The sequence below is a fragment of the Hippocampus guttulatus genome, chromosome 12 (assembly GCF_054856545.1).
Source record: "Hippocampus guttulatus isolate MCC_2025c chromosome 12, RoL_Hgut_1.0, whole genome shotgun sequence".
NCBI classification, from domain to species: Eukaryota; Metazoa; Chordata; class Actinopteri; order Syngnathiformes; family Syngnathidae; genus Hippocampus; species Hippocampus guttulatus.
The window spans coordinates 11,597,559-11,624,461 of record NC_141272.1 but is presented as its reverse complement, the minus strand read 5'-3'; the positions used below and the strand labels follow the sequence as shown (position 1 = coordinate 11,624,461).

The window sequence follows — 26,903 nt, the reverse complement described above, 5'->3', positions numbered from 1 at the left end:
AAGGAATACATATGAAAACGATATTCTCTTGAATGAATTCCCCGTGACAAATCCATCGTATTTTCAGGCCAAAATGATGTCTCGAAAAAGAAAATAACCGAATAGCACACAACGTTGAGAGTATCCTGGTACATTATTTAACTACATTAAAACTAATTACACAAGGTCCTCTATGCTTTGAATGGAGGAAAGTACTGACCATTCTATCACTGAGCCAAGACCCTCACGTTCATGTCACGTTTGGCCTGGAGAGGGCAGCCGACCATATCGAATGACATCACCACCTGCTCAGAACGGTCCTGATACTCCATAGAATATAAAATATACAAATAAATAAACAAACGTCAAGTTTTGGGCCGACATCAGCAAATGTATACACAGTGTATACAGATTATGGAGAGTCACAAAAATCTAATGATTTTGTTCACATTTTATTCACAGAAATATAAAGTAGTATGTCAATTACATCACTTTGTACAAAATTGCACAGACTCGTCAAAACTCAGTCAACAGAAACAAACCACCTTTGAAGTTTTACCAAGTGTTACTAAAATAAAAGGGGAGCAACGACTGCACAGATTCTAGGATTCCAGGTCCAAAAAATAAATCTGCTTGTTTTGCTCAATAAATGAGATGTTGAGGGCATGAGCAGAGTGTGGTGTGTGACTGATATGTGACGGGGCCCTTGCACAACGACAAGACTCAATAGGGAAGGGAAAACCCATTCACAACAGCTTAGGAATAATACATATGTTCCAAAAATAGGACGCAAGTTGGCACATTAACCTCCTCAGCTGTCGTGGAAAATGTTGCTTGATGGCCACGCTTGACACGTGTAACTCATTTAGTAGTTGAACTAAAGTTGACTACATTGCAAAAAGGCATGTGCATGTTCGAATTTGGCTTGAATGTTCCTTTTTAAAAAATCTTATCGGTAATAACGCTTGTCTAATACATATTTTGATGATTTCAAGCAAAGCTACGAAGCCAATTATGTGCACTCAAGCGTGGCCGTCCTTTCCCACAACTCTGCTCTACTTCCCCCTCCTACCCTCCACTAAATGCTGGAGTCCCATCACGTGACAGGTTGAAGGCGTGACTTTGAATGTGACAAAGACTGAACAAAAACATAAACGCGCCACTTTTGTCTTTGCTCGTTTTTTTTCATGAGCTGAACTCAAATATCGAAGACTTTTTCGATGTACAGTGGAAATACTCGTGACATTTTGCTTTGACTTTGGAGCAAAAATTTGACAAGTCCCACAAAGTGAAGTTTATTGTCAAATTAAATATCAAACGAGGGACCACTTGGTGAGAGCTAATGGGGACCCTTATATTGAAAAAACAAAGAGAATTGCAAATTGTGTATTTAAAACAACCACAAAACTTTGCTCTTTGGAAACTTAATGCACTGAAATGTAAAAACGCCATAGATGGGCTAACGAATGATGAATAGTCATGGCGTGAGACCCTCGACGCAACGCACATTTGAGCAGAAATGCTGCATCAACAAATGGAGAGAGACAAATTAACAATGCTCACAGACATATACATACAGAGATGTATGCTCTGTGAGAAATTATTTGACAGTTTACATAGTAATTATGGAATTTTGTTTATTTTGTTTGTCTTTGTGACCAGTGCCGTATATTAAAAGAGTCTGGCCAACTCGCTTGACCCGCACCGTCTTGCACCCCAGCCTGCTATACGATAGTACAAGCGTGCTGCTTTATCCGGTATGCATTTCTTTCCTACAAAATGAATAGTCCGAATTTCAACATGATAATGTACAGTACAGTACAGTACATGTGGACTATGAGGCGATCATGTCGCTGGTTTACTTATTTTTCCAATTGGAAAAAAATGGGCTCTAACTCCGACGCCTTGCCGATTGATTTTTATTCATTGTTTCTTAATTAGACCAGAGAGAATAAGAAAAAAAACATTTATCCTTTCTGGACATTCAGACACACCCAGAAAACAGTGTAACCACTTAATCGTGCGTTAAATAGGGAATGGATTGCACATTCGGACACGGCCTCTGTTTATTTACGGCGCTAGAAAAATATTAATTAATACAGAACCCGTTTAATTAAGACTGTATTTCATTGCAATCCATCCCCACCAAAAGGCGTCAACATGAATGACTCCTTATTTAGCGCCAAAGGAGCTAAATTGCACCAAGCAACATTTACAGTATGCATTTATCTCAAACCAATTTTATTTTATTTTTTGCGGCAACAACCTTTGATACAGTGATATCAAACCATAATATTTTATTGAAAAAAAATCTGCCACCTTAAAGGTTTATCTTGATGCACAATATGTCTATTTATTGATTGATTGATTTTTTTTTTACAAAATACATCCTATTTAAATTTGTTAATATGTTTTAAAATGTGTGTATATATATATATATATATATATATATATATATATATATATATATATATACGTATCTCGTGCTATTTTTCTGTTTAAAAATACATTCTGAAAAAGTTTTTTGGGTGGGGTGGGGGGTGGATTGATTGAGTTGATAAACAAAACTAATTAAAATCGCATCTCAAGGCACAACAGTACACCAAACAGTTTCTCTCAAATATTTACAAATGTTTCTAAATCTGTGTTGGAGAGCACTTCTCCTTTGCCGAGATAATACAGCCACCTCACAGGCGTGGCCAAGCAATACCATGCACATTTTATTGCGGGTAGCTAAAGTATGCCTGTTCAGTAAATCATGCTGTCTAATTAGCATCTTGACATGCCACCCCAAGTCAGCTGAATGGATGACCTCGGTAAAAGAGAAGTGCTAACCAGCACAGATTTGAACCTAACTGAACTATAAAAAAGTAAAACAGGCCGACTGTGTACAGAGAACAAGTTTTCCATCTTTGAGTTGAGCAAAAGCAAAATTGTTGCATTGATGTTTTTGTTCAGTATATTAAAACAGCATATCGAAACTACAGCTTACCCATAAAACGAGCTTGTATTTAAAAAAAAAAACAACAAAAAAACCCAACCCTGTTTTAGAAGCACTACTGTAACACGGCGATCATCCAAAAATACTCAAATACATCACCAGACACACTCACGCTCATAAAATAAGCCAGTGTGACAGCAAATGGAAGCCACCCTGACCCGTATTAAACCACCTCACTTTTCACACACTTATGAATTGATGTTGCGGAGAAATGCATGTTTTGTGAGCATTTTGGTTGCACGCCTTTGCTCGCCATTCTCGAAAATCAGGAAATTGGACATTTCGCACCTATGACTAAGAAAAGTGATTTCAAGTAGAGTCTTTTGACTCCTCGTAGCCTGATTTCACCAAAACTCATAACCACGCGCATGGAGAGGGACTGGGATAATTACACACCTCACCTCCAATAGTTTTTTTCGCTGGACTTCGGGAGGGAAAAACACCAGTTGGTGTCATTGAGAAATTGGAATTACCTTAAACTCTGACTGATATCATCATGTGCTGCCTAAATTGTCATTGGCATCCGTAAAGCTTACGTTGATACGGCGGCATTCAAAGGGCTGCTTTCTGGAAGGAGAAAAAACCCCATCAAAAACGAGAAATAAACAAGAGCAACAGGTTCAGATTATAGTCTAGAAGAATAAATAATACTATTTCTATTGTACTGTATTTCTTATGATACAAATATTTTTTAAAAATATATCATGCATATCTATTTCGGTGGAAATGTTAAAAATCTATCCATCCATTTTCTGATCATCTTTATCCTCGCAATGATGGCAGGGGGTGCTGAAGTCTATCCCAGCCTATCCCACTCGTACTTTTAGTGTACTTTGTAACAAAAAAAAAAAAAAAGCATCCTATAAAAATGTTGGCACCCTGAACTTCCGAACTGTGTGGAAGATGTGCTCATCACAAAGTGCTCCCCATAAAACACGAATGCTGATTTTTGTCCACATTATTTGTGGGGCCTCACACTTAAGAAGAAAATAAAGAAATAAAAATGTCAAAAAATTGATATGTGTGTAGCTTGCATTGTCCCCCCCCCCAAAAAAAACCTCCAGTTCAAAATGTCCAATTTCCCACTAGTACTTGGGTCAGAAATAACCCAATTACGGGTGACAAAGGCACCGATCACAATTCAAATTTTTTTTTTTTGCACAAAACACCAAACATGTCATTATTTTGTACAAAAAAAGAGTCAATTTGAGTCAAACTGACCCAAGTAGCAGTCAGTCCCTCTGTGACCCATAATTGGGTTATTTTTCACCGAACCGTTTTTAGAATATGAATGCAGCATAAATAGGGCCTCCATGACACCTCTTTCGTCTTCGAACTCTACCGCACATGTGCGGCAGGCTCAGAGCTGAGACTCCTCAGGGGAAATGCGGCATATAACCCGGATGCACTCCAAGCAGCTTTGCAAACATGGACCGGAGCCTTGCTACGGCCTCGTTTCAAAGTCGGATCTGAAGAAGGAAGCGGTCAGATGAGTTGAATCAAAGCCATATGAGTGGAGCAGGATGACTTCCTGTTGCTCTTTCTGCCTACACACATCCCCGCCGCTTTTATTTCCTTCATGCAGGCCCCTCTGCGAGTGTCGTCTAAGCTTAGCCCTTTGTCATGCCTCATTATGCTTTGACGATACGAAGCGCAGCTGCACAACCCGACGGAAAAGCCGCCCCTTCTCGAACCAAGAGAAACAGGAAATTGCTGTTGAAACACAAACAAACAGAGCGGCGGATTTGGAGCGTTTTCGTGGTCGTTGACCCGGGGGTCACTCAGTAGAAAGAGTACTGGTTCTCCACGGCTCGGGCCCGTCGGGTCCCGTCAGCGTCGTGGTAGTCCTCGGACGCGGCGCCCGAGGCCTCCAGCAGGCGCTCCGAACTGTTGCTGCGGCTCTGTAAGCCTCCGCCGGTGCCCGGGTCGCTGCGGGAGAGGGAGGGCAGGGCGGTGGGTGAGGAGGAGGTACTTGAGGAGAGGGGTGCGTCGGCGGCGGTCCCGGAAGAGGGCGAGATCCCGGGAGGGTGGGGGGCGGAGTCCGGGCGGCAGCTTGCGTCTCCCCTGGGAGGGGTGACGAGCGGAGGCACGTTCACATCTGTGGGTCAGTGAGAGAATTTCTATTGTAGCTGCTTCCACTATTTTGACCGATGACTCTGTTCAACAGCAGCTTTTAATCAGAGATGGCTTTATGTGTCACTCAACGTATTTTTGATGATGATTTCAAAAATACTTTTTTTTTTTTTTGGAAGGTTGACCTATGAAAGCGGGCTCAATACGGATTTTTACCATGTAATTTGTTTCTGAAAAGAATTCCACCAGATGGTGAACAGAACCCTTTCATTCATAAATATTAACACATATAGGTCTATATTTCATTGTATATTGTTTTTTTTAATACTGTCATTGCGATCATTATGAAACCTGATATGCTCGGGAAAAAAAGGGGGGATTCGAAATTAGTGAAAACATTAATTGACTTGCATCTCTGATTAAAAAATGTCCTTAAAAAAATCACAAAATGTCATTAACCAGTGTTATCTCAGAGAGTCATTGGATAAAAATGAACTTTGCTCTGATAAACAACAAAATATAAATGCGAGGTATTGTTTCACATGTTCCTCACCAGGGCTGCAAAATTATTTTAATAATCAATTCATCTGTCCATTATTTTGTCAATTAATTGATTCAAAAATATGTTTCAGGTTCTGTCCATTGATTTAAAAAACAAAAAACCCCCCCAGGATATTATTTCAAATTGACAATGCACAAAATTGCAGGATAAAATGAATCACGAGTCGGTTCTTGAAGAAATAAAAACACGTGATCATTGTTTTCCAAAGTAAGAGCAGATGTTTGCAAATGACGTTTCCAGGGTATGGGCAATTTCAAATCAAACAAGATCTCTTAATTGGATCTTGAATTGAACCTGGTACCTCTGCACTGTGTGGTCGACATGCTAACCACTGGACCATCGGTCCACCTTATCAAAAATAATGAGCGATTAATCAGTCAGCTGTGGATTAATCAATGCACCTCTATTCCACACGACTCTGTGACTGCTTGTTCATGGCTTTAAAAGGTGGGGCCTGGCTTTGGAGTCAACAAATGAGACTGTGGAGTTGGCTGTTGTGAGAGCAGGTTAGCAGCTGACTGTTAAATGACTAACCGTTAGCCAGACTGCAGCTTGGACGCGTGCGTATCAGTTGTGGCCAAAGAAGAATCGCCATGTCAATGGCTGTGTCCAAATTCACAAGCTGGGGCCTTCGAAGATCCCCATTTTTGGCCGCATGACGTCACTTCCGGTGGGACTCGACCGCACGCGGTGTCCGAATTAAGCCTATACAAATTTGCCACGGTTTATGATGTCCCCCCATGGATAAATGAAGAGGAGCCCGTGAATTGTCTTTCCAGAATTTGGAAACCATGTGCGGTCAAATAGTGTCGGAAGTAGCGTCACGCGGCCCAAAAATAAATAAATAAAATGCGGCCCGTGAATCTGGACACAGCCACTTACTTGTGTTTCTTTGCTATTTGCGGCAGGGCTCAGCCCTTAGCCCATGCGACTCGCGCGGGTTTACCGTGTCTTACTGCTAGCTCGGAGCTACAGGGCTTTTCTTTCACAAGTAAGATGTAAACACTGACAGTGTGGGCCTTCCTTTATTATCCTTTCTCAGTGACTCCAGCAACAGCGGTGCCAAAGACACGCCTGACCAGTGTATCAATGATGCCTTTTACACCAGAATCAAACCCTCACTCTATGCGCCACACAGAGGGCCCCTTCATAACCGCCAAAGCAGGGCGAATTTGGGCCAGCATGCAAAGCTGCTGCGGTATAATCGCCCACTCACTCCCCTCGACAGGAGGGTATTCATGACGGGCCAGTGTGAAGGGGTCCACACGGTGCAGGTTCACCGAGTTTCAGCTTCGCTTGCTTCTTTTAAGGAGAATAAATCCAGGCAAGAATACTAGAGGGCTCCCTGCGAACCTCTGTTCTCCTCTGAAGAGTTTACGGACCAAATGGAGACAACCGAGAAAATTGGTATTTGATTCAAAACAATTTCAGGTTTGAGCCAAACGCAGGGACAAAGTGGACTGTGAAGTCAGTTCGGCAGATTCTTCATCATCTCATCAAGTATCGCAAACCCTCATAAAGATACAAGTGTATCTTCGGTAAGGGAAAAGACAAAACTAAATAAATGCTGAAACCCGAGATTGAACCAGGGACCTTCACTGCAACGCTCACCCAACCGATATTTATTTGCAGTGTTCAATGTCAGACAAGAGAGCTCACAAAACCGGCAGCGGGAAAATCGTGAGTTGACAGGTAATGCTTCATGACAACTTTTTTGTTTTTGGATTGATTACCGTATTATATTATTTAAAACCAACACCAGTATACTGCAAATACAAATATATTTTGCAAAAACCCATTTCACTACATTCTTCATTGTCCACTGACCAATGAATTGCTGCAACCCTGTGTGGGTTTTCTCCGGGTAGGCCAGTTTCCTTAGGGGTGTCCAAACTCGGTCCTCAAAGGCCATGCAAATATCTTCTTCACAACGGCAATTACTTGACTCACCGCATTCTCTCTCATAAACTGACGAATCGGTTACCACAAACCTTCAAAAAGATACCCGTACAAGTGCACCTTCGCAAAGGGAAAGGACTTCGAATTAGAGCAATTGCCGAAAAAAAAAACCCGGGATTGAACGAGGGACCTTTAGGTCTTCAGTCTACCGTTCTCTTTCTGATAGTTCGATGTTGGCACGTACCTGCAATGGGGCTTCTCTGCACTTGAACGTAGGAGCGTAGCGTGATGTCCGCCGAGCCCCCGGACTCCAGCGGGATGGGGTGAGCGTGGAAGTGTCTCAGCATATCCGAAACGGTATGGAACCACAAATGGTGGACGTGGCACTGCCCATTGTCGTTGACGGACAAACGCAGATGCTGCGGTAGGGGAAGAGCAAACACAAAGATGGCGGAGGCGCAGCTGGGTTCAGTGAACATTTCAAGCTGACGGGGTCAGCGGCAGGCGGAAGCGGTGCAATACAGAGGGCGAGCCGGCAGCTTCCTCAACAAGGCAGTGCAGGAAATGTGTTATATAATGTGTCAGGAGACAAATTACACTCAATGAAAATATAAACACAATACTTGGTTTTTGTTTTCTTTCATTTTGTCTGAGATACCGAAAGCTAACAAAACTAAAAGAAAAAATTTAATTTGACATTTTTGTTCACAAAATAAAATAAAAACAAGAGCGCTTTTAAACAAGATGACTAACTGAAACTACATTTTACGTTTTGTTTCACCAACTTTTTAAAATCCCGTGTTTGATTGTGCCGCACTGCTGCAAACCAAATTGCCCTCTGCGGACATTAAAGATAAACTTCTTCTTCTATGTAAAACTATAGTTAGAGTGAAAATGTCCTTCGTTTCCATTTCTGACAATTCATTCCCTATATGGCGTTTACTTGAAAAGTATTTCTTTCGTATTACTGTACGGCCAACAAAAGAAGGAACGTTAAACAATTATTTGGGAATTGTACTTGATGTAGTTCCGCAATATTTAGTGACCTTTTGTATCTTGCACTCAAAAAATAAATAAATAAAACTAGCCCTGACATGAATAAAAATATGAAACTGAAACAAAAGCATTTTTTGGAAAAAATAAAAATGAATCAAAATGAACAAACCTGCTCTAAAAAAAATTAAATGGCAGATGTCAAAACAAAATAAAACCTAACTCTGATGACAAATCCTGTCTATTTTCATCCCGCTTCATACACAACCATGATACACTGATCAACTAGTGTAGAGGGGCCCAATTATTTTGTCCAACTTTGGAACGGCTTGCTCTCAATTTCAGCCAGCTAACAAAATTTACTTCATTGTTGAATTTTAGACTACTTGTATACTGCAACTACACAAAAAAACTTTTTTTTTTAATTTGCCGTTTCTCATTTTCTTACCTTGGCTTTGCCCTGGAAGTTGAAGGTGAGGACGTACTCGCCGGGCCGCGTCTCACTTTGGCGGATCACAAACAGCCCGTGGCTCCTGGCTCCGCCCGCCAGCACCAACTGAGCCGCCCGGACGCGCGACAGCGTGCCGTGGAACCACGGATACCCGGCGAGGCTGGCGTCGCCCTCAGAGTCCTTGGATCCATCGCCGCCACCTGAGCATCCTACAAACAGCGGGATTTTGGTCATCGTGATCCTGCTTCGATATTGAATCTCTGGACAGAAGAACATTCGGTCCACTGTATCATTTTATGTGGCCCGCTAAAAAAGTTGACCTCTAAATCAGTATGTTGGTCTCAAAATTGCAAATGATCTTTTACTTTTAATAACTTGAGATATTGCTCACATTTTTGCACCCAAGTACGTTTAAAAATCAAATTAACAAATTGAAAGAAGTTGAACAAACAAATCTTCCTTGACTTCTGATTCAAAACTAACCATCCATCTCCTTGTTGTATATATGTAATAATAGGATAAGGGGGATTATAAATTTTGTTAAGGTTTTGCAGTCACGATGGGAAAATTCAATTGTGACCTGTGACTGAAACTTCTCCACTAAAAATAACAGTCCATGTTATAAGATTGTTGATGGTCTTCACCAAAACGGAGTCACTTAACTCATTCACTCCCAAAGACGTATTGAAACGTCTTTTCAGACTTGGTCCAGAATTGGCTGGTACTGAATGAGTTAATGGAACAGTTGTGTCGATTCAACTTTACAACTTTGCGTCTACCTATTAAAAGTCGACTAACAGGTTTTTGGCCTCTCGTCTTCTAAATGGACAATTTACAGAATATTTTCAATTTGGCAAACTGTTGCCGTCACCATACTAGGATGCGAAAATTATGGCCCAACCAGGCAAGACAGTCGTCAAGCTTTGGCTCTTCCAATCACCGCTAGTTCATCTCAACTTTCATCAGATTATAGTCAACTACAAAACCGGACTTATTTTGGTGGCTAACACGCTAACGTAAATTTGTAATGCTCCTCACCAATCTTCCCTATCACACTAACCTGACCAATTACCCATTAAAATTGAATTCAGTCCGATGGCCTGTTTTTGTTCATTTTGTACTCTAATCGTTTTTTTCCTTTCCTTATCAAAATAACCTGCCTCTTTTTCTTTCAAGATTTTCAAACACCAGTTGAAAAATGTTAATAATGAACGGTATACAGAATCATGAAGAAGTGTAGAAATGATTGCCTGTTGCAGAGTTGGAGCCCTGGGCCTCTGGGGACTGCAGGAAGCGCTCTAAAGGCATGTGGGATGGATGCTGGGTGAAGGGGGGTTCCCTGCAACGCACTGAGGGGGCACTGTAATGCTCTGCCGCTGCTGCGCATAACCTCTCCGGAGCTCGGTACACACCTAAACAAGTCAGTTTCCATCCGTTACGAGACATCCGTATGTACGTGCTGAAGTGAACGTGACAATGCTGTCGCGGGGGGGCTCACCCTCAGAAAGCAGCTCGCAGCTGCAGGAGGTCACCATGGAGCAGTCTTTGGATGAAGCCTGACCGTGGGGACACGACGCCAGCTCAATGTCGTCGCCGCTGTCCCTGCAAACGAGGACGTGACCACCAGAGAATGTAAACAAACAGCACCGTGTCCAAACACACATCCTACAAATAAAGTCCCTGTTGACGTCCAGACCAACAAGGAGGAATGTCAGTCATTGCCGTGCGTGTGTGAGTTTGTCCATGTTTGTGTAAAGGGAGCCTGTCAAAACCTCCGCTAATTGGATGATTAATGGCTGTGTGTGTTTCTGCCCTCCTTCTGTGCCCCCCCCCCCCCCCCCCCGCCCTCCTCTTTTTGCTTGCTTGCTTCCTTCCACAGCAAATATTTATGTGAAGGTTTACCCGGGGTCTATGCAGTCCTGGATGTCAGCAACCCAGGAGTTTTTCTGCAGCGAGTCGATAGTTTCCAGGATATATTCTCCTCCGTTCTCCACCTACAGAGCCCAAAAGGCGACAAAAAACAAAAAACATCCTGTGAAAAACGTGCATGTCCATTTTTCTAAAATTGTGTTAATGGGGTGTTTGCATTTCAGACATTTCATGAACAAAAAAATTTTTGAAGTGACAAAAATGGGCATACTGTGTGTGTTTTTCACAAGAATGCCACACTGCGCTCAAACACAATCGAACAACAGCGTTCAACGGGCATTTGTGACAAAATGGAATAAAAACACACCAACTGAAAAACAGATGTGGAGTTGACACCAAAAAGAAAAAAGCATCGGCCAAAAAGGAAAATCTGTGTCATGTCACAGGCGGTGAGCATTGAACACATTGAACGTTGGAGGAACTTTATGAAATCAGTTGTAAAATCCATATCTGTGCTCAAATATCCATATTTCGAACGACGGTATGTCGCGGTGCGGCTTGCTCAGTTCTTACCTTTAAGACAAACGTATTGTCTTTGTCAGGCATCTCCAGGGGCATGGTGGTCCTCACCTCCACAATGGCTGCCAGAGGGATGCTCACCTTCGCTTTTGAAGACTGAACATGTCAAAGAGAAATGAATTGAAATCATTATAAGCTAACTTAGGCGCAAGGTATTTAGTCCAGAGTTATTTGGATAATAGCAGAGTAGGTATTGTGAAATAAAACAAATATACAAAGGGTCAAGGTTTTTGTGGGGGTTTCAATTAAGGGTGTTTTGAAAATAAATAACATGAAGCACATTTTCATTGACAGAAATGGGTATCTTCCGTTTAAGAAACCAGAATTTTTAAGTGGAAGCACATGTCTCATTAAACTACAGTCCTATTTACAGGAAACAGTTGGATGACAAACACTCGCCAGCCATTAATAAAAAACATCAGTAAGTGTGGCAGTAACTGAGTGCACCTTCATGTGTCGCGTGACGACCCAATCCAATCCAAAAACAGTTCATTGCATGCTGTTTGGAAACGCAAAACATCATACGCTGCGTTCGTCCAACACCAAGGACCCTTGTAGTCATAGAACAGTAAATTCATGTGAAATACACATTTGAATTTCCTGAAGCTGCGTTAGCTATGGGTATGAAGAACTCATGTTGTGACCACCACCACCATCTCCTGACCAAGTGAGAACCTCGAATTATCTTCAAATGGAAGATCTATGATGGTGGCCAGCAATGTACAGTTTTTTTTAAAAATAGTTACACAATATTATCCTATTTTCAGATTCATTTTTCAGATTTGTATCCAGTGCTTGCATATCCCAGCAGCTCGGGAAATAAGTATAGTTTCTGTGCTACAATATCAAGCTTCCTAATTAGTAGTTTAATTTTGTCTAGCCATACGAGTACCCCCCCAAAAAAGACCACCGCTCATGCAATTACGAAGGGTCCGAGGTGAAAATAACTCTTTTACATTAAAACACCATACTTAGCATGAAAACAGATATTCACACATAACCATTACACAACCTGTGTCTGGTTGTATGGCGAGCAAGCTCCCTCATCCATGACAATTAAGGGCCTAAATGAGTCATGCAGCGAGAGCCACAACCCTCGCCCCCAGTCTGCGAAGCGCTCAAACGTAGCGCGGAGAGGGCCAATTTTTCACGCCATCAGCGGACTGTAGCCAAGGCACAAACAGGAAGAGTTTACGCCATGTGATCAAAGCAAAGAGTCTGCCCCCCCCACCCCCCATTTGCCCTCTACCAAGGATAAACTGAACACGAAAAGGGTGTGCTTCTATGTGTGGAGACTGATGGTCTGGTTGAGGCTTATCAGCTGATCTGTCTGGAGTAACAGCGTTCTCATCTTGATCTCGGCCGCCGTCCACACCCACAATTCCTGTCTGAGGATCACATTTCAAGAGAATATTTCTCCAATGCGCCGCTTCCAGGAAGCATACATCGGGCAGAGATAGCAAAGCCCCATCTAGCCTAGCAAGCAAGCTAGCTAGCACCACACTGATGTACAACGGTGACGATTAACTCGGCAACTTTATCCAGATTCTTCCTTTAGGCTATGTCATAGATATGTTCATGGTTTTTAGCTGTTTTACGGTGTCAAAATGACTGCCCCGCAGTCTTTTCAAAAGAAGTGGGGTTTACTAGCTTCAAGCTACCGGTATTTTTATTTATTTTTTTGTCGCCACTCGATATGACCTTGTGGAGTCATGTTATGAAGAGTCCTTTGTCATGGTGATTCCATGAAGCGATCATCAAACTTTGACCTCATGCGCTACCCAACATAGATGACAGAGGCTAAAATCTTTCACAATTTTACCTTGTTCAACTGTTTGGCGTACTTGCTTTCAATTTGGGTCCACGTTTAGTGAATTCCCTCCAAGTGTTTGTTAAAATACGAGCTCTGGAATCTTTCCAAAATGGCCAAAAACGCTTCAACCCAAAATTGCTGACTTCCTGTTTGTATGCGGGAATGGTTTCTTGAGTTTTTTGTGCCGCTTGTTCGTTTGCAGGAAAATAGCTAATTCAATTTTGATGGAAATCCAGATCAACGATTTTTTGTACACAGTCACAACATTTAATTGCAAGGTTTATTTTTGCGGAAGAAAATATGACTCCTCCTGATAGAGTCTGTAGGAGGTGGGTATTCACGGCTGGGGTGTAATTTGGTTGCTGAACTAAATTGGGATTAGCCTTGGCAGAGGTCTGCACTTTCGAATGCACTGAAATAGAACATAATCAACATACCAGGGTGTGTTCTTTACCTCCATACCAATTTCATGTGGAATGGTATCGTCGTGGAATATTCAACTTCCACACATGTGGTCCATAATTTACCACAGTACTGACATACAGAATAACGTTTTGAGGTCACGAACACCGTCCAACGAAGGTGTTTGTCCAGCAACGTAGAATATGTCATCACGCGGCACAAAAGGGCTTGTTCACACTTACCGATAATGCATTAGTGTAGGATACAAGAAACTGTGGCACTTTTCGTTTCAGGTTATGTCATCGCTACCGTGGGAACAGAACTCCATCGCAAACCGAGTAGTAAGTAGCAAACGTCTCGGGCCACCGCAAGCTTTGTTGTTCTAATGTTGTTTCAATCACAACAATCGGTAAGTAGTCAGACACGTTCATGAAGGAGGATTACACAAAATTGACAGAATCCATTTCCACGGAGAGAAGCCATTTGATTTTGTTGAGAATATGGATATAGGAATCTAATTTTAACTCTTTGAGTTGCCTTGGCAACAACCGAACAGTCCACCCGATTTAATCATAATGGCAGCAGCTGTCCCTAAACCAGAAAGTAGCATGCTATGCATCCATTTTCTATAGTGCCTGTTCTTATTTGTGTCACGGGTGAGCTGGGATCTATCCGAGCTGTCTTGAACAAGAGCTGGGGTACAACCTTGACTAGTCAATCGAAGGCCCCCTAGAGACAAACAGCCATTCACACTTACATTTAGAGTCTTCAATGAGCCCTAGCATAGCATGTTTTAGGAATTTAGGAGAAAAACAAAGTAACAAGGGGAAAACACACACAAGCTCATGAAGATAGGGAAAAGAACTATTTCTATACAACGTATCCTGTTCAGGTTCGCAGGGACTTGCAACCTATCCCCACTGAGTTCAGGAGAAAGCCGGAAACAAATGCTGGACTGGTCGCAGTTCATCATAGTGCATAGGGAGAGACAACAATTCATACTCTCATTCACATTGTCACTGTGTGGGAGTTGAGCCCACGCTGACTGCAACATTAATGACTGCAGCTTAGCTAACAGGACACGAACAACATTATGAGTCAAGACAATACATCTAACTTTTGCACAGTACGATCAACTACATGAAGTGTATTCACTTCCACATCAATTCATGCATCCATTTTGAATAGTGCTTGTCCGCATTATTTTTTTTGGGGGGGGGCAGTTACCCCCCCCCCCACCCCCACCCTCCCAAATCTATATTTTAGTCAATAGTTCAAAGTTACTGTTTCCCCAATGGGATAGCAGTGGATGTGTGGTCAGAGGGTCTCTGCTGTGTCATCATGCAGCAGCCAGGAAGGAGACTGCGCTGGTCACTTTAATCATCCGACACCGCTGAGTATGCACTCCGGTGATGTGAACAAGACAGCGAAGATAAAGCTTCTCCTCCTGTGTGGAAGTGCTTCTTTTACATGTCGACGTTAATAGAAAACAGTATGTGAAAGTGCTTGGGCACAATGATTTCATGTTCCTTCTGCCAGTGACTCATGCAACTATTTTGGTCCTTCCCCGTGCTGTCACTGCGTGCCAAAGATGAGGAAGCGATCAGGTCGGATTTTCCGCAACAGCAGTTTTGAAGTTTTGAATGTGCTAACGGAGGTCAATGAGACAGCTTCGCACTTTCCACCTGCGCACCCTGCCCCGGTTCCCAACCCCCGATCAGCTCCACTTTCCCACGGTCCTCTTCCAACCGCTTGTGGTACCTTCACCCCACGTTGCGAGCCACGCGACCTTCTTAAGCTCACGGGCAACGATGTGGAAATCCCACATAGGCAAATGGGAAGTGCATTTGTACAGTTATGACTCTTATAAACAGGAAAAAAAAACATGGCATCCAATTCCCTTTTCTATTCTTTCCTCACCCCGCTGGGAGAACTGTAATATGGTTGTTATAAAGTAAGAGCAAATGCTGAAATAAATAAAATGTTGAACAGGGATGCTTCCAGGATATTTTCTCTCCCGAGGCTAAACGAGGGCTGGACTGATAAATTGGTTGGGTTGAGAAAATCATTTCTAAATATATTTTACAATATCAAATAAAATATGGGAGGGGCTTAACTGGGGTTAGACAGATTTCTGACGGGGCGAAATCTCCTGTGCCTAACGATGGATAAACTTTAAAAAACTTAATATTCTGGCTTTGTCTCATGTAAATAATTGCAATCAGTGCAACCTGAAATGTTCAACTTCATGTAAACTAATGTCTTTTTTTTAACGCGGTGTGAAATGAGAATCCTTCAGTTGGCCTTAGAACATAATGCAGCTAATTTCTGAAGGTGACGCGAACAAGGTGAAACAATTTTTAGCTGTGTCAATTACCCATTATTGATTTTGTTAAAGGGCATATATTACGGAAAATGTTCTTTTTAACTGCTTGGATGTGAATAGTTGACTCTTTGAAGTGCCTGTTCTCTCATTAAGTGTCATACTAAACAACCATGAAAATCTTTTAAATGCCTGAAAAGGCGGCTGTGAGCATGCGGTTCTGAATTGGTAGGCCTGTATTTCTGAATCATCATGATCAGCCCCCCCCCCCCCCCCCCCCCACAATTTTCTTTGTCCGTGACTCGGGCCCTAGGCTGAGCTAATATCCACCACTTTCAAGCAACAGCCAGACTACTTCCACCGTCGGAAACGCTGTCATCTCCATTGAGTGTGACACCTCTGCATCTATAACCACTTCAAACAACAAGGCGTACGTAGGAACAGTTGTTCCGATTTGATTCTTGTCGATGTTTTATGCTATGTGTTCTGTTGTATCATTGTTATTTTATGTTCAGATAGATTGATTGACAGATAGATGGCAATGACTGTAGCATACCTTGGGCGGGACGTAGAACTCAAGCAGGAACCTGTCAGCTCCTTCGTCCCTCTTGCTCTTCCTTAAAAGCAGGCGGCACTTCTGCCACTGTGCAGCGCCCATGCAGTTGGTGTCATCGGCCACCATGTACCGAAGCGCCCCTTCCCTCTGGATCTCGAGCATCTCAGCCTTGTGGCCCTGGCAGCCTCTTGGTAGTCGCAGCTTTTGAGACCACCTCTCTCCCCCTACTGCTGCCGCGATCTCCCCTCCAACAGCTCCACTGCCGTTCGACTTTCTGGCCGCGGAGGGACCGTCAGGCTCTGGGGAAGCACGGCGATGCCACATCTCCTTGACCCCATCCACCACGCACAGGCTCATGTTCCTCAGCGAGAAGCCCTTCTTGAAGCGTGCTTTGGGGTGGCTCACTGACACGTCTTCCGAACTGCGGGACTGACCCAGGGCGGACACCTTGTGCGCGGGCTGCGGTCCGGGGGCGCCGGCCATAGCGCTGCCGCCTCCTCCACGTTCAATCCCGCCCCCTCCGCTGTCCATGCTGTCCAGGGATTCGCTGGAAGCGCCGGCGTCCTTGCGTCTCTGGTAGAGTTCGTGGCTGTAGGACAAAGGGCAGCCTTGGATCCCCAGGAAAGGAACGATGCTGTACTTGGGTGCGACGTTGAAGCCGTCCTCCCCGAGGGAGGAGGCCTGGTTCTCCCGAGCCTGGCTCAAAGCCGCCGAGAAACACTCCAAAAAGTGTTGGGTAAAGTGTTGAGAGAAGCTGGCGTCGGCGCCTGGTGAATCGTAGCACGGGTTCTCTGACAGAAAGCGCTGGAACTTGTCTGCGAAGTCTGCGGCGGAGGCTCGCGCGTGGAGTTGGCAGAACTCTCGCCAGTCAGGCAGTGGGCATGAGGAGGAGAGCTCCGGGCTACCGGGCACCGACGCTCCGTTCATCACTGGGCCATGCCAACCCACTGAGGAGAGGCTGGAGAGGAGAAGCACAACGGGATGAGGTTCTACTCTGTGAAGTGTCAACACGGCGTTTTTTTTTCCAAAGAGAAAAACTGCATCGTATTGAAGCAACACGGGAGATACAAATAGCTTTTCCTTTCGAGACTCATTCAGACACTCAGTAGTGCCTCCGTCAAGGCTAAGCAATCCTTATTTGGATGAGTTTTAAACTTTTTCATACTGTACAGTCGATACTTACAGATACAGAGAGCATTAGTGACTTCTGCATTGGATTTTGACGATAAGACTGTTGCAATTTTTTTTCCAGCTTCACGTTTTTTGGGATGTGCACTTTTATTGGAACGTACAGCAGAATTTAAGAAACTTTTTGGGTTTTTTTTTTTTAAACCACTGTCCCATCCCCGCAGTTTCATGGAAATGGTTCGACTATTTTAAGTAATGATTGAAAACAAGATTGAAAAATATTATATTTTAGAGGGTAAGCACACAAAAAAAAATCTGTTGAGGTGTTCCTGGCACATTCCACCGGGAAGAGGCCTTGGGGGATGACCCAAGACACGCTGGGGAGATTGTCTCCCAGCTGGCCTGGCATTGCCTTGAAATAGCTCCGGAAGAGCTGGATGAAGTGGTTGGGGAGAGGGAAGTCTGGACTTCCACGCTAAAGCTGCTGGACCCACGACCGGACGCCAGATAAGCGGAAGAATATGTATGGATGAAGGTAAACAGAAAATGTAATAGATTTTTACTCTGTTCATTTTGTGGCAAGTGGCGAATTCATGTGGCCAACCTTAAAATGAAGTCTAACTCCGTGTTTGGTATTTGTCTTGAATTCCTGTCTTACACCGTCCGGAATCATCAACAAATGTCCAATTTCATACTGGATCTAATTCAGAACGGTGCTGTTTTGAATCTTTGCTGCATGTCATCCCATCCTCCCTTCATTTCCTGTTATTGTTCTGCCATTGCCGTTTAATAAGATCAAATGGGGAGATGGAAACACGAGGAAATGCCGTGATCAAAAGGGAAATGGCGGGCGTCTGGCACGGCCGTGAGCTTGCCCAGCGCGACTTTAGTGACAAGCGATCTGATTATGGCGACGGTCTGCTCGAGGGTTCTATCGGAGCACTTTGAAAAACTTTTGGTGGCCCATCCATCTCACTCACTGTTGTCTGGCTAGCTAATGAGCATGTTTGCTAACCACTGTACAATAGTGCTGCTCAAAGTAAAGTTCATTACACAGTTTATCATCTGTAATTGCATAACGGCAGTGAAATTGCACGAAAATTTGAACTAGAAATCGAATTGAAACAGTAGCTCAACACAAAAGGTTTAAAGAAGCCAAATGTCACCGACTTTTTAAGGCTACTTCAATGAAAATGAAGTCGTCTCATTCTCGGTGGCGATTTCTGCTATGGGCAAAAAGTGCGGCCACACGTCGGCATTTTTATTGGCTTCATGACATGTAAATCTGAATTGTAAATGTGCGCACCCTTATGGAGGCATCAGGACTGTTCAAGAATTTTGCTAATAAACGAAATGAGAGATTTTGAGTTTCAAGGAAGTCGTCAAAGGGGCTGTCGCACATGGCCGCCAGTGAGGCGGTATGGGCTCAAAATGATGACATATTTTACCCTATTTTGCACACTTTGAATAGTGGATTCAAGGATTATGATAAATGTTGGAATTGCTGCACAAATTCAGACTAGATCCTACTACATTGCCATGGGAACAGACTCCACAGTGTAATTTCAAGACACACATGCTAGCTTCCAACACACGAGTGATAGGGACACATCTGCAGAGAAGCATTGGGCTGTAACACACATGTTGATCCCATTATTTATTTCTGTGAAGCGCAAACATAAAAGGATATCGAGACGGAAGTGGGCAGTCAAGGCGACACACACCCACGCGCGCCCACAAACACAAAGAGATGGCAAACATTCCACACGCGATAAAAGGCTTTTCATACAGCATACGACACACACGTGCTGACATTCACAGAATTTCCTGGGAAAGCAGCTTGATGGTTAATCCATCTTTTTGTCAACAATTCGCATGGACTTGCCTCCATTGGAATGAAGGATAACATACCTTTTCACTGTCAGTGAGAGAAAGGCGAAATAAATGAGCTAAAACGGTGACATTTACATTCACCTAGGAATGGACAAAAAAAAATGATTCGCTGTGATTTCTTTTTGACCCACCCCCCACTCCTCAAATTTAGTGACAGAAAGTAGACGAGAACTTAGACCATTTAGGAGCAGGTCTAAGTTGTGGCGCAGGTGGCGTAACATGATTTGGGTGAATTTCATTGAAGCACAGGCAGACAGATTCTGCGCTCTGCTGATATGTGTGGTGAATGTCATCGTACTTCATTCATAAATATGACAACAGTGTGCTTCGAACCCTCTGGATCATTGTAGAAATCCATTCATTGGATGCATTATTATTATCAGGCTCTTTAGACGAAGAATCAGGTTGAAAGGCGCTCTTCTGTCTGTGATTGCCCGAGCCAACTTTACATCATCCACCCCTGGGTCTGCTTGCAGTTCCTTATAAAGATACCCTCCACACTTTGATTTTCTGCATGGACTCCGGCGAGCCTATTTCTGGAGAAAGTATTGTTCACTCCCACAATGGCACAAACACCCCTTTCTGCCTGTGCCCGCCTATGAAAATACTACAAGAAGGAAAACTGACTGCTCTTTGCGCTAGATTTGCGCTGAACACGGACATAGGGTCCTAACGGTGTTGATCATTATGAATATTTGCATTATCAGCATTATTAATCATGTCTTGATGCAAGGGAGGTAAAATGGGGTGCACGACATGGCTGCAACTCAGGTTTAAATTTGTTCTTGAAAGAGAAAATGTATGTGATCACAGAGAATAAAATATGTACTCGTTCAAACAAACAGTTGTTGGCAATCGCCAATCGAAACAAATTCTGAAACAAGATAAACACTTGCGTGGCTCAGGAGACATTGTCGAACTTGGCAATGGTTCTTATCTGTTTGATTGCAAATTCATTTAGCCATTAGCTGCATATCAGGGCATCATACAGGAAGACTTTACTAGAAAGTGGTGAGAAACGAATCAATCCACTTAAAGGTCCTGTCTACATTCATGCATCCATCACATCGTCTACACTCATTCAGTGTGTGTGTGTGTGTGTGTGCGCGCGCAATAGGTCAATACCTATTCAGCTAAGAACCTACACTGGGCCAATTTTCCACTCATTCAGCAAAACAACAACAGTTGAGGTACATTTGTCAAGTTGCGCCCCCCCCCCCCCCACACACACACAAACACACACAGGCTCCCAGAGTCAGCATGAAACACAAGCCGTGGGACAGGAAGAAGTGGACAGCTCTGTCTCAGCACACTTTGGCTGTATGCTGCATATATGATTGACAGACAAGAGAATGATCTGTGAATGAAAGAAGCAGCCAGAGGACGGCGGGGAGGAAGGGCTGCCTGTTTTGGCTGCAGCTGCTAAAACAATCGAGCAAATGTGTGTGTGTGTCGAGTGTGTGTGTGTGGAGGTGGAATAAAACACGAAAGACTGAAGGGAGCGGAGGCATCCCCCCCCCAGAGCCACTGGACCCTTTCCTCCTTCTGCTAGCTCCTCCCAATCTGTTGTTAAGATCTACCACCACTGTGTCTCCTCTGCCTCCCCCATCCCCACCTCCCCTGAGGGTGAGGTGGGCCTGATATCTCCGTCAGATGCTTGGGATTACTGCGTGCAAGAGTAAACTGAGCAGGGAAGAAAGGATAAGAAAATGTAGCCCGGAAAATCTTCTTCTTCATGTATCTGAGGCAGGCCTTCAAGAGTGACATCCAGTATGCTGAATGAACAGCGAGGTTTCTGGCAAAAAAAAAAATCATAAGAAGCACAGTTCATTCTAGTTGAAGTAGATCATCAAATTGTCTTTCACAGTAAGTCATGACGGAATAAAGTTCAGTCTGTCTCTTCGTTTATTAATTGAACCCAAATTAATAGTTAAACTAATTGGTGCCTTTATCTCGGACAGCTAGTGAGTCATATGGTTCATTTGCCTTTATTTTAGCATAAGCCTAACCTATAAGACCAAATCTTACTGTATAATACATCTAATATTTTGTTTTTGCAATACAGATAAATATTTAGCTTGTGTTTGCCCCCCCCCCAACCCAAAATACATATTTTTTGACACTTTTAGCCATGTAGCATTAAATGTGACATTAGGGACAGTCTCCTTCACACATAAGAAACTAGCAATGCTGTACAAGTGCTGGATAATTAGTATACTACGGCTGAAGTGACAATAAATTGAAATCAATCCAAACCCCCCCCCCCCAAAAAACCCCATATCATCTGATCAAACAATGAGCGATCAGCAGCAATTTACATTTCCTGTCACAACTCCACACTTGGTTGCTTTTTCGTTCTAACACATTCATCCATTCACAAGCTTTCACAACTAACATTGAAATACTCAACACACAGACTGACTGACGGTTTAGCTGAGCCAGCCAACTCTCCACACCACATCCCTCACCAGGCCAGGACAGGCCATGCATTTTTAAGACATACACTCAAAGCCACAGATACTACAGAAAAAAAATATACAGATTTGAATAGAATGCGAGATAGCGACCCCAAACGGACAAAAATAATACCTGAACCTCACATGTACTTGACTGCGTTTAGTAATGGAAAATCAATCAGATTAATCAATGGGGTAATGGGCAGAACACTCGCTTCCAAAAATATTTCCATCCATCCATTTTCTGATCTGCTTTATCCTCAAAATTTACTACAGTATATCCTTTTTGGAATGTGGGAGGAAACCGGAGTACCCGGAGAAAACCTACACAAGCCCAGGGAGAACATGCAAACTCCACATAGGGAGGCCAGAGCTGGAATCAAACCTGGTACCTCTGCACTGTGAGGTCAACGCACTAACCACTCGACACCGGGCCGCCCTAAAAATCTTTTTAAAAGAATTTCAAAAATTGAAGAGATTGGTTTTAATATTTTCACAAAATATTTTTGTAGAGTCCGGTTCCACGTTTTTTTTTCCCCCAAACACACACACACACACACAGACTCATTACAAGCACACATCCCCCTGCGAGCTGCTTCATGCCAGCAGCACGCTGGCCGTGATCGGTTAATGAGCATGATTGGTCATGGCGTGCGCTCACCCCAGGGGGTGAGGGTCCGGCCATGTTTTCTAAGATTAGCCTACACTGTGCATATGCGCATGCACTCACACACACAAACACAGCTCGCAGCACAGACAGTACAGTAGACAGAGGCACGCATCTTCACTGTGAACTCGTTAAGGATATTTTCTTATATAAGATGTAAATAGGGCTCCGGAGTGAGGACGTTTGAGGACAAAACAGCTGCCGTGTCCCACACACAAACTCCAACAGTCACAGTAAAACAACGAATTGATTGTATCAAGATGACAGTCATGATTAGATTAGTAAGGATTGTTGCAGTGTGCCAGCATGCGGCTTTGACACTGGCTGGAGACAAAAATTATGACTGAGGAGGACGTTGACGATGTCGGATCAGAAGCAGCAGGACGAGAAACAGAAGTTGGAGGTCATCATTAAAAGCTCCTCACCCCACCTTCCTGCCGCTGACCTTTGAACTGAGCGTTGATGGCCTCCCCGGTGCAACTGGCTAGGAGGTTTTGGCATGAACAATCGACACGGGAACGGCACAGAGGAAAATGTTTTGGGTTTTTTTTCGCATGTCACTATTTTGTAAAGCACTGACACGGAACGGGGGCACAAAGTCAACCTTGTAGTTTCCCACCTACAGAAATAGTATCAAGCCTCTTTTACATTACCCGTCGATGTTGCAATTCTGTATCAGCGGCACAAACAAAGAATGGAGGCAGAAGGGCAGCCTGGTAAATTTCTGCATTCGGTGGTTTATCTCACTGTTCTGTAAAAACGGCACTCACATGACATGGGCCGGTTGGGGTCAATACAGCAATTATACACCACAAGGTGTAGTACCAAGTCCCCTGTACTTTGCTGGTATATAAACTGCCTTTTTTATAAATAATAATAATTTATAAATCAGCCTTTTTTCAATGTCGCTCTTCTGTATAAATGGCACTGAAACGGACTGGTACAAAGTCGACTCAGCAATTATCAACTGTCAATGGAAACACCTTTACAGTACCGGTACTTGTAAAACCTGCTCTTTTTTTTCCCCCATGTCGCTGTTCTGTATAAGCAATATGACATCGAATAGGCGAATGACATCAACCCAGCAGCTTTCCGCTTTCAGAGGTAGTACCAAGCCGCATTTACATTTCTGGTATCATCTGGTAGTTTTTCTTACCTTTCCAATATCAGTCTTCTTGTTAAAGTGTACTGACACATAATGGCACAAAGTCGACCTGGCTTTTAACCGCCAGCAGAGGTAGCATCAAGCCACTTTTACACTGACGGTAAAACCGGCCCTTTCCCACCTTTTTCACCATATAATTGTTCTGGATAAATGGCCATGGCACAGAAATGCAAGGGCAAAGTCAACATTTTTCCGTCTTCTGAGGCTGTATCAAGGCACTTTCATAGTACCTATAAAAAGTGGTTATTTGTTTCCCTTGTTCATGCCACTGCTCTTCATAAACGTCAATGACACGTGACTGTGATACAAACCCAGCAAATCTCTGCCGGCTCAGACCATGTCCAAGCCACAAAAGGTTCCCCAATGCTGACATCTGAGCACACGGCACCGAACTGAGCCCGTCCTCCACCGGCGGACGCCGTCGCGTAACGCAAATAGGGAACAAACTGAAGCGCCCATATGGCAGCCAGCGATAAAAGGATGGAGAACAAAATGTGTAGGAGACACACATTCCATCGCTGACTTCCATTTCCTGTCACTCACCCACCAGTCTAACTAATTTCGCAGATGAGCGTAGGCCTCCAAATACAGTATGAGCGTGACACCTCCACTCCAGTAGTTATTTGATGGAACAGAGTTACGCAGGCGGAACCTTATACACTCAACGGACATGACATTAGATACGCCGGCACAATCATACGTCAAAAAAAAATCAGTTTCTATTGACACGTTCAGAAAGACATCTATTTAATGTCATGTTTTTTTAAAGGGGGTTGTATCTTCTTATCAGAAGTATTAATTCACTGCATTGAAATGAAATGACTGGAAATGTCATTATTGTGGATGAAAATTGCCTGGTCGACTTCAGGGTTTGTGTGCAAAATGGTAACTTTTACAGGCAGGGTAATCGAGGCTTGGGTCTCACCATTTCTCTGCATGTGAGGAAAAGACAGCAGAGGCCCCCCTTGATTCAGTAATGGCGCTGTTTTGTCTTTTTTTTTACAATGTTCAGTTGAATGGAGCAAGTCAGGGGAAGCCGTAACTGCACTTGATGGCAAATGACATGTATGTTGTGAAAAAAATGCCCAGTCAAGACCCTTTCACTATTTTTTGAGGAGTACATCATTACTAGGGGGTGTTACGGTAAATTCAATCATATTTTGATTTTTTCAGAGTTCCAACATGGATAACATAAGGGACAGGAAGTGAAACTGCTTTGTGCATCAGCCAAAGGTTCCCTCCGTCCACAAATACATTGCAGTTCAGCTGGCTTGTGGATATCGTGGCTCGTGATGTGCTTTTGGCACTACGTCAAACTGGTTGACTCATTTGAAACATCATTGCTGGTTTAGTTGACCTGTATGGCCATTCTGCTTGAGCCCTGTGAACTCTTCCGAGCAACAGGTGGGTAGAACAAGAATCAGCGCTATTGAGCTTGACAGATGAAATCGAAACGTTTGTGGTTTTGAATGAAAAAAGAAAACAGGAGGTTGGAACAGCAGTAGTTTGGGCTGGCATGGGTGGGTGTGGGGGCGGGGGGCAGTTATGCTTGAGCAGTTCTGTTCGAGCCCTGCAATAAGTGACCAGGACAAGAATTTGCTTGACAGATAAAATTGTATTTCAGTTTTACCATTAATAACAATGATTCGCCTTGTTTCTTTGTGTCACTTGAATAAAAATCAGCATAAATACAATGACCCATCTCAATGTTGCCCCCCCCCCTCATTGATTGCTGTTGGGTTTGATCTAAACACACAGCGGTTTGGGCTATTAAAAGACACCCAATAGGAAGTCAATAGGAAGCCCAGCAACCGCAACAGAGGCCTGGCTGGTGCAGACCTGCTCTGGTGCCAACAGTGGACTTCATGAATGGAGGCTGCTGGGGCTGCTTGAATGGCTCTCACTTGCAGGCAGCGGATGAATGGCAGTTCTAGGAGAAAACAACATGCAGCTAGACGCCCAACCGGACACCACCACTGGTCAGGGAGCTGAATTTGAGCCCCAATCAAACACTAATATCCTGACTCTTGCAAGACCCACACACCCACTCACTCACTCCCCCCGGTGCCTCTTTTTATCCCAACTGCTCCCCTTTTGGTTCATCTTTACCCCTAAAAGTGACAGAGTCGCCTCTCCAACATGTCCAAGACGTGGTTCAAACAAACCACTCTCCTCCTCCTCAACATGGAAGCCTTTTTTTTGTCCCACATCACACATGGCACCATGAAAGAAGGATGCTGACACATTTTAGCGGCGCTCACCTCAGTGCGAGACGGGTGGCATGACGACGACGACTGGCGGACACAATGCGGCTTCGAGAGGTCCTCTTATTCGGGCTCGAACGTGCCCATTGGTCACCCGACGTCTTTCCACTCCGCCCGGAGACGCTTTCTTCACGGCCCGACGAGCTCGTCCTCCATCCTTGCGTGTGTCGCACTGTGAGGCAGCTTGGCTGTGAGTGGCTGACACTGAATGTCGGTGTCTGCCCGACAAGGTAGCTGGAGGATGACAAAACACTTCCGTTTTGGCGCTTCCAGAGTAAAACTGTCATTAACGAACACTTTACTTACCTCAAATGATTTTATGTCATTAAAAATATTATTTTATTTGACATCGATTATTAAGTTTGATTGAGTTAGACTGATCTGTTATGATGCTTTATGAACGTCCGGGTTCTGTATTTGGATATCATTTTATTTTGAAAGTATAAGCATTTTCAATGTTTTAGCTAACTTATTCAAAATGTTAATCCACGAGCACGTGAATGTGTGTGGATGTGTGTGTGTGCGCGCATGTCACACATTTATTAAACAACCAATCAGTGCCCGAAAAGGTGAGCCGCGCCCTTTTGTGTGTGTCTGAGTGGAAATTAAGTCCCAATTCTTGATATTAACAAATGCAAATCCTTCTAATACTTTTTTATACAGTCACACAAATAGAATCGCATGCATGAATGCATTATACTATATTATACTATTCCCTTGCCCATTAAATTTGCTTTTAACGACTGTACATTTTTTCCCGAAATAAAAGGCTCTTAAAAGTCCTAAAGTACCTTGGAAGGTAAATATAATTTGTTACATTTGACACACTA

General features: G+C 43.5%; 1 protein-coding gene across 1 annotated transcript; it reads right to left on the bottom strand.

Annotated features, from left to right (window-relative positions):
• Nucleotides 1-412: 412 nt before the first annotated feature.
• On the bottom strand, nucleotides 413-26,213 carry sh2b2 (SH2B adaptor protein 2). Its single transcript, XM_086124875.1, has 9 exons — nucleotides 26,071-26,213; nucleotides 16,501-17,458; nucleotides 11,401-11,502; nucleotides 10,861-10,952; nucleotides 10,457-10,560; nucleotides 10,209-10,370; nucleotides 8,956-9,167; nucleotides 7,759-7,933; nucleotides 413-5,078 (listed from the first exon to the last, which is right to left on the bottom strand). The coding sequence occupies exons 2-9, from the start codon at nucleotides 17,425-17,427 to the stop codon at nucleotides 4,762-4,764; spliced, it is 2,091 nt and encodes a 696-aa protein (XP_085981001.1). The 5' UTR covers nucleotides 17,428-17,458; nucleotides 26,071-26,213; the 3' UTR covers nucleotides 413-4,761.
• Nucleotides 26,214-26,903: the final 690 nt, after the last annotated feature.

Bases quoted from the DNA above. Each gene is read 5' to 3' on its own strand.
- sh2b2 (XM_086124875.1), bottom strand. From the start codon at position 17,427: ATGAACGGAGCGTCGGTGCCCGGTAGCCCGGAGCTCTCCTCCTCATGC. The intron at 11,503-16,500 runs GTATGCTACAGT...TGACATGTTCAG, and splicing joins AGTTCTACGTCCCGCCCAAG to TCTTCAAAAGCGAAGGTGAG. The intron at 7,934-8,955 runs GTAAGAAAATGA...CCCCTACCGCAG, and splicing joins ACTTCCAGGGCAAAGCCAAG to CATCTGCGTTTGTCCGTCAA.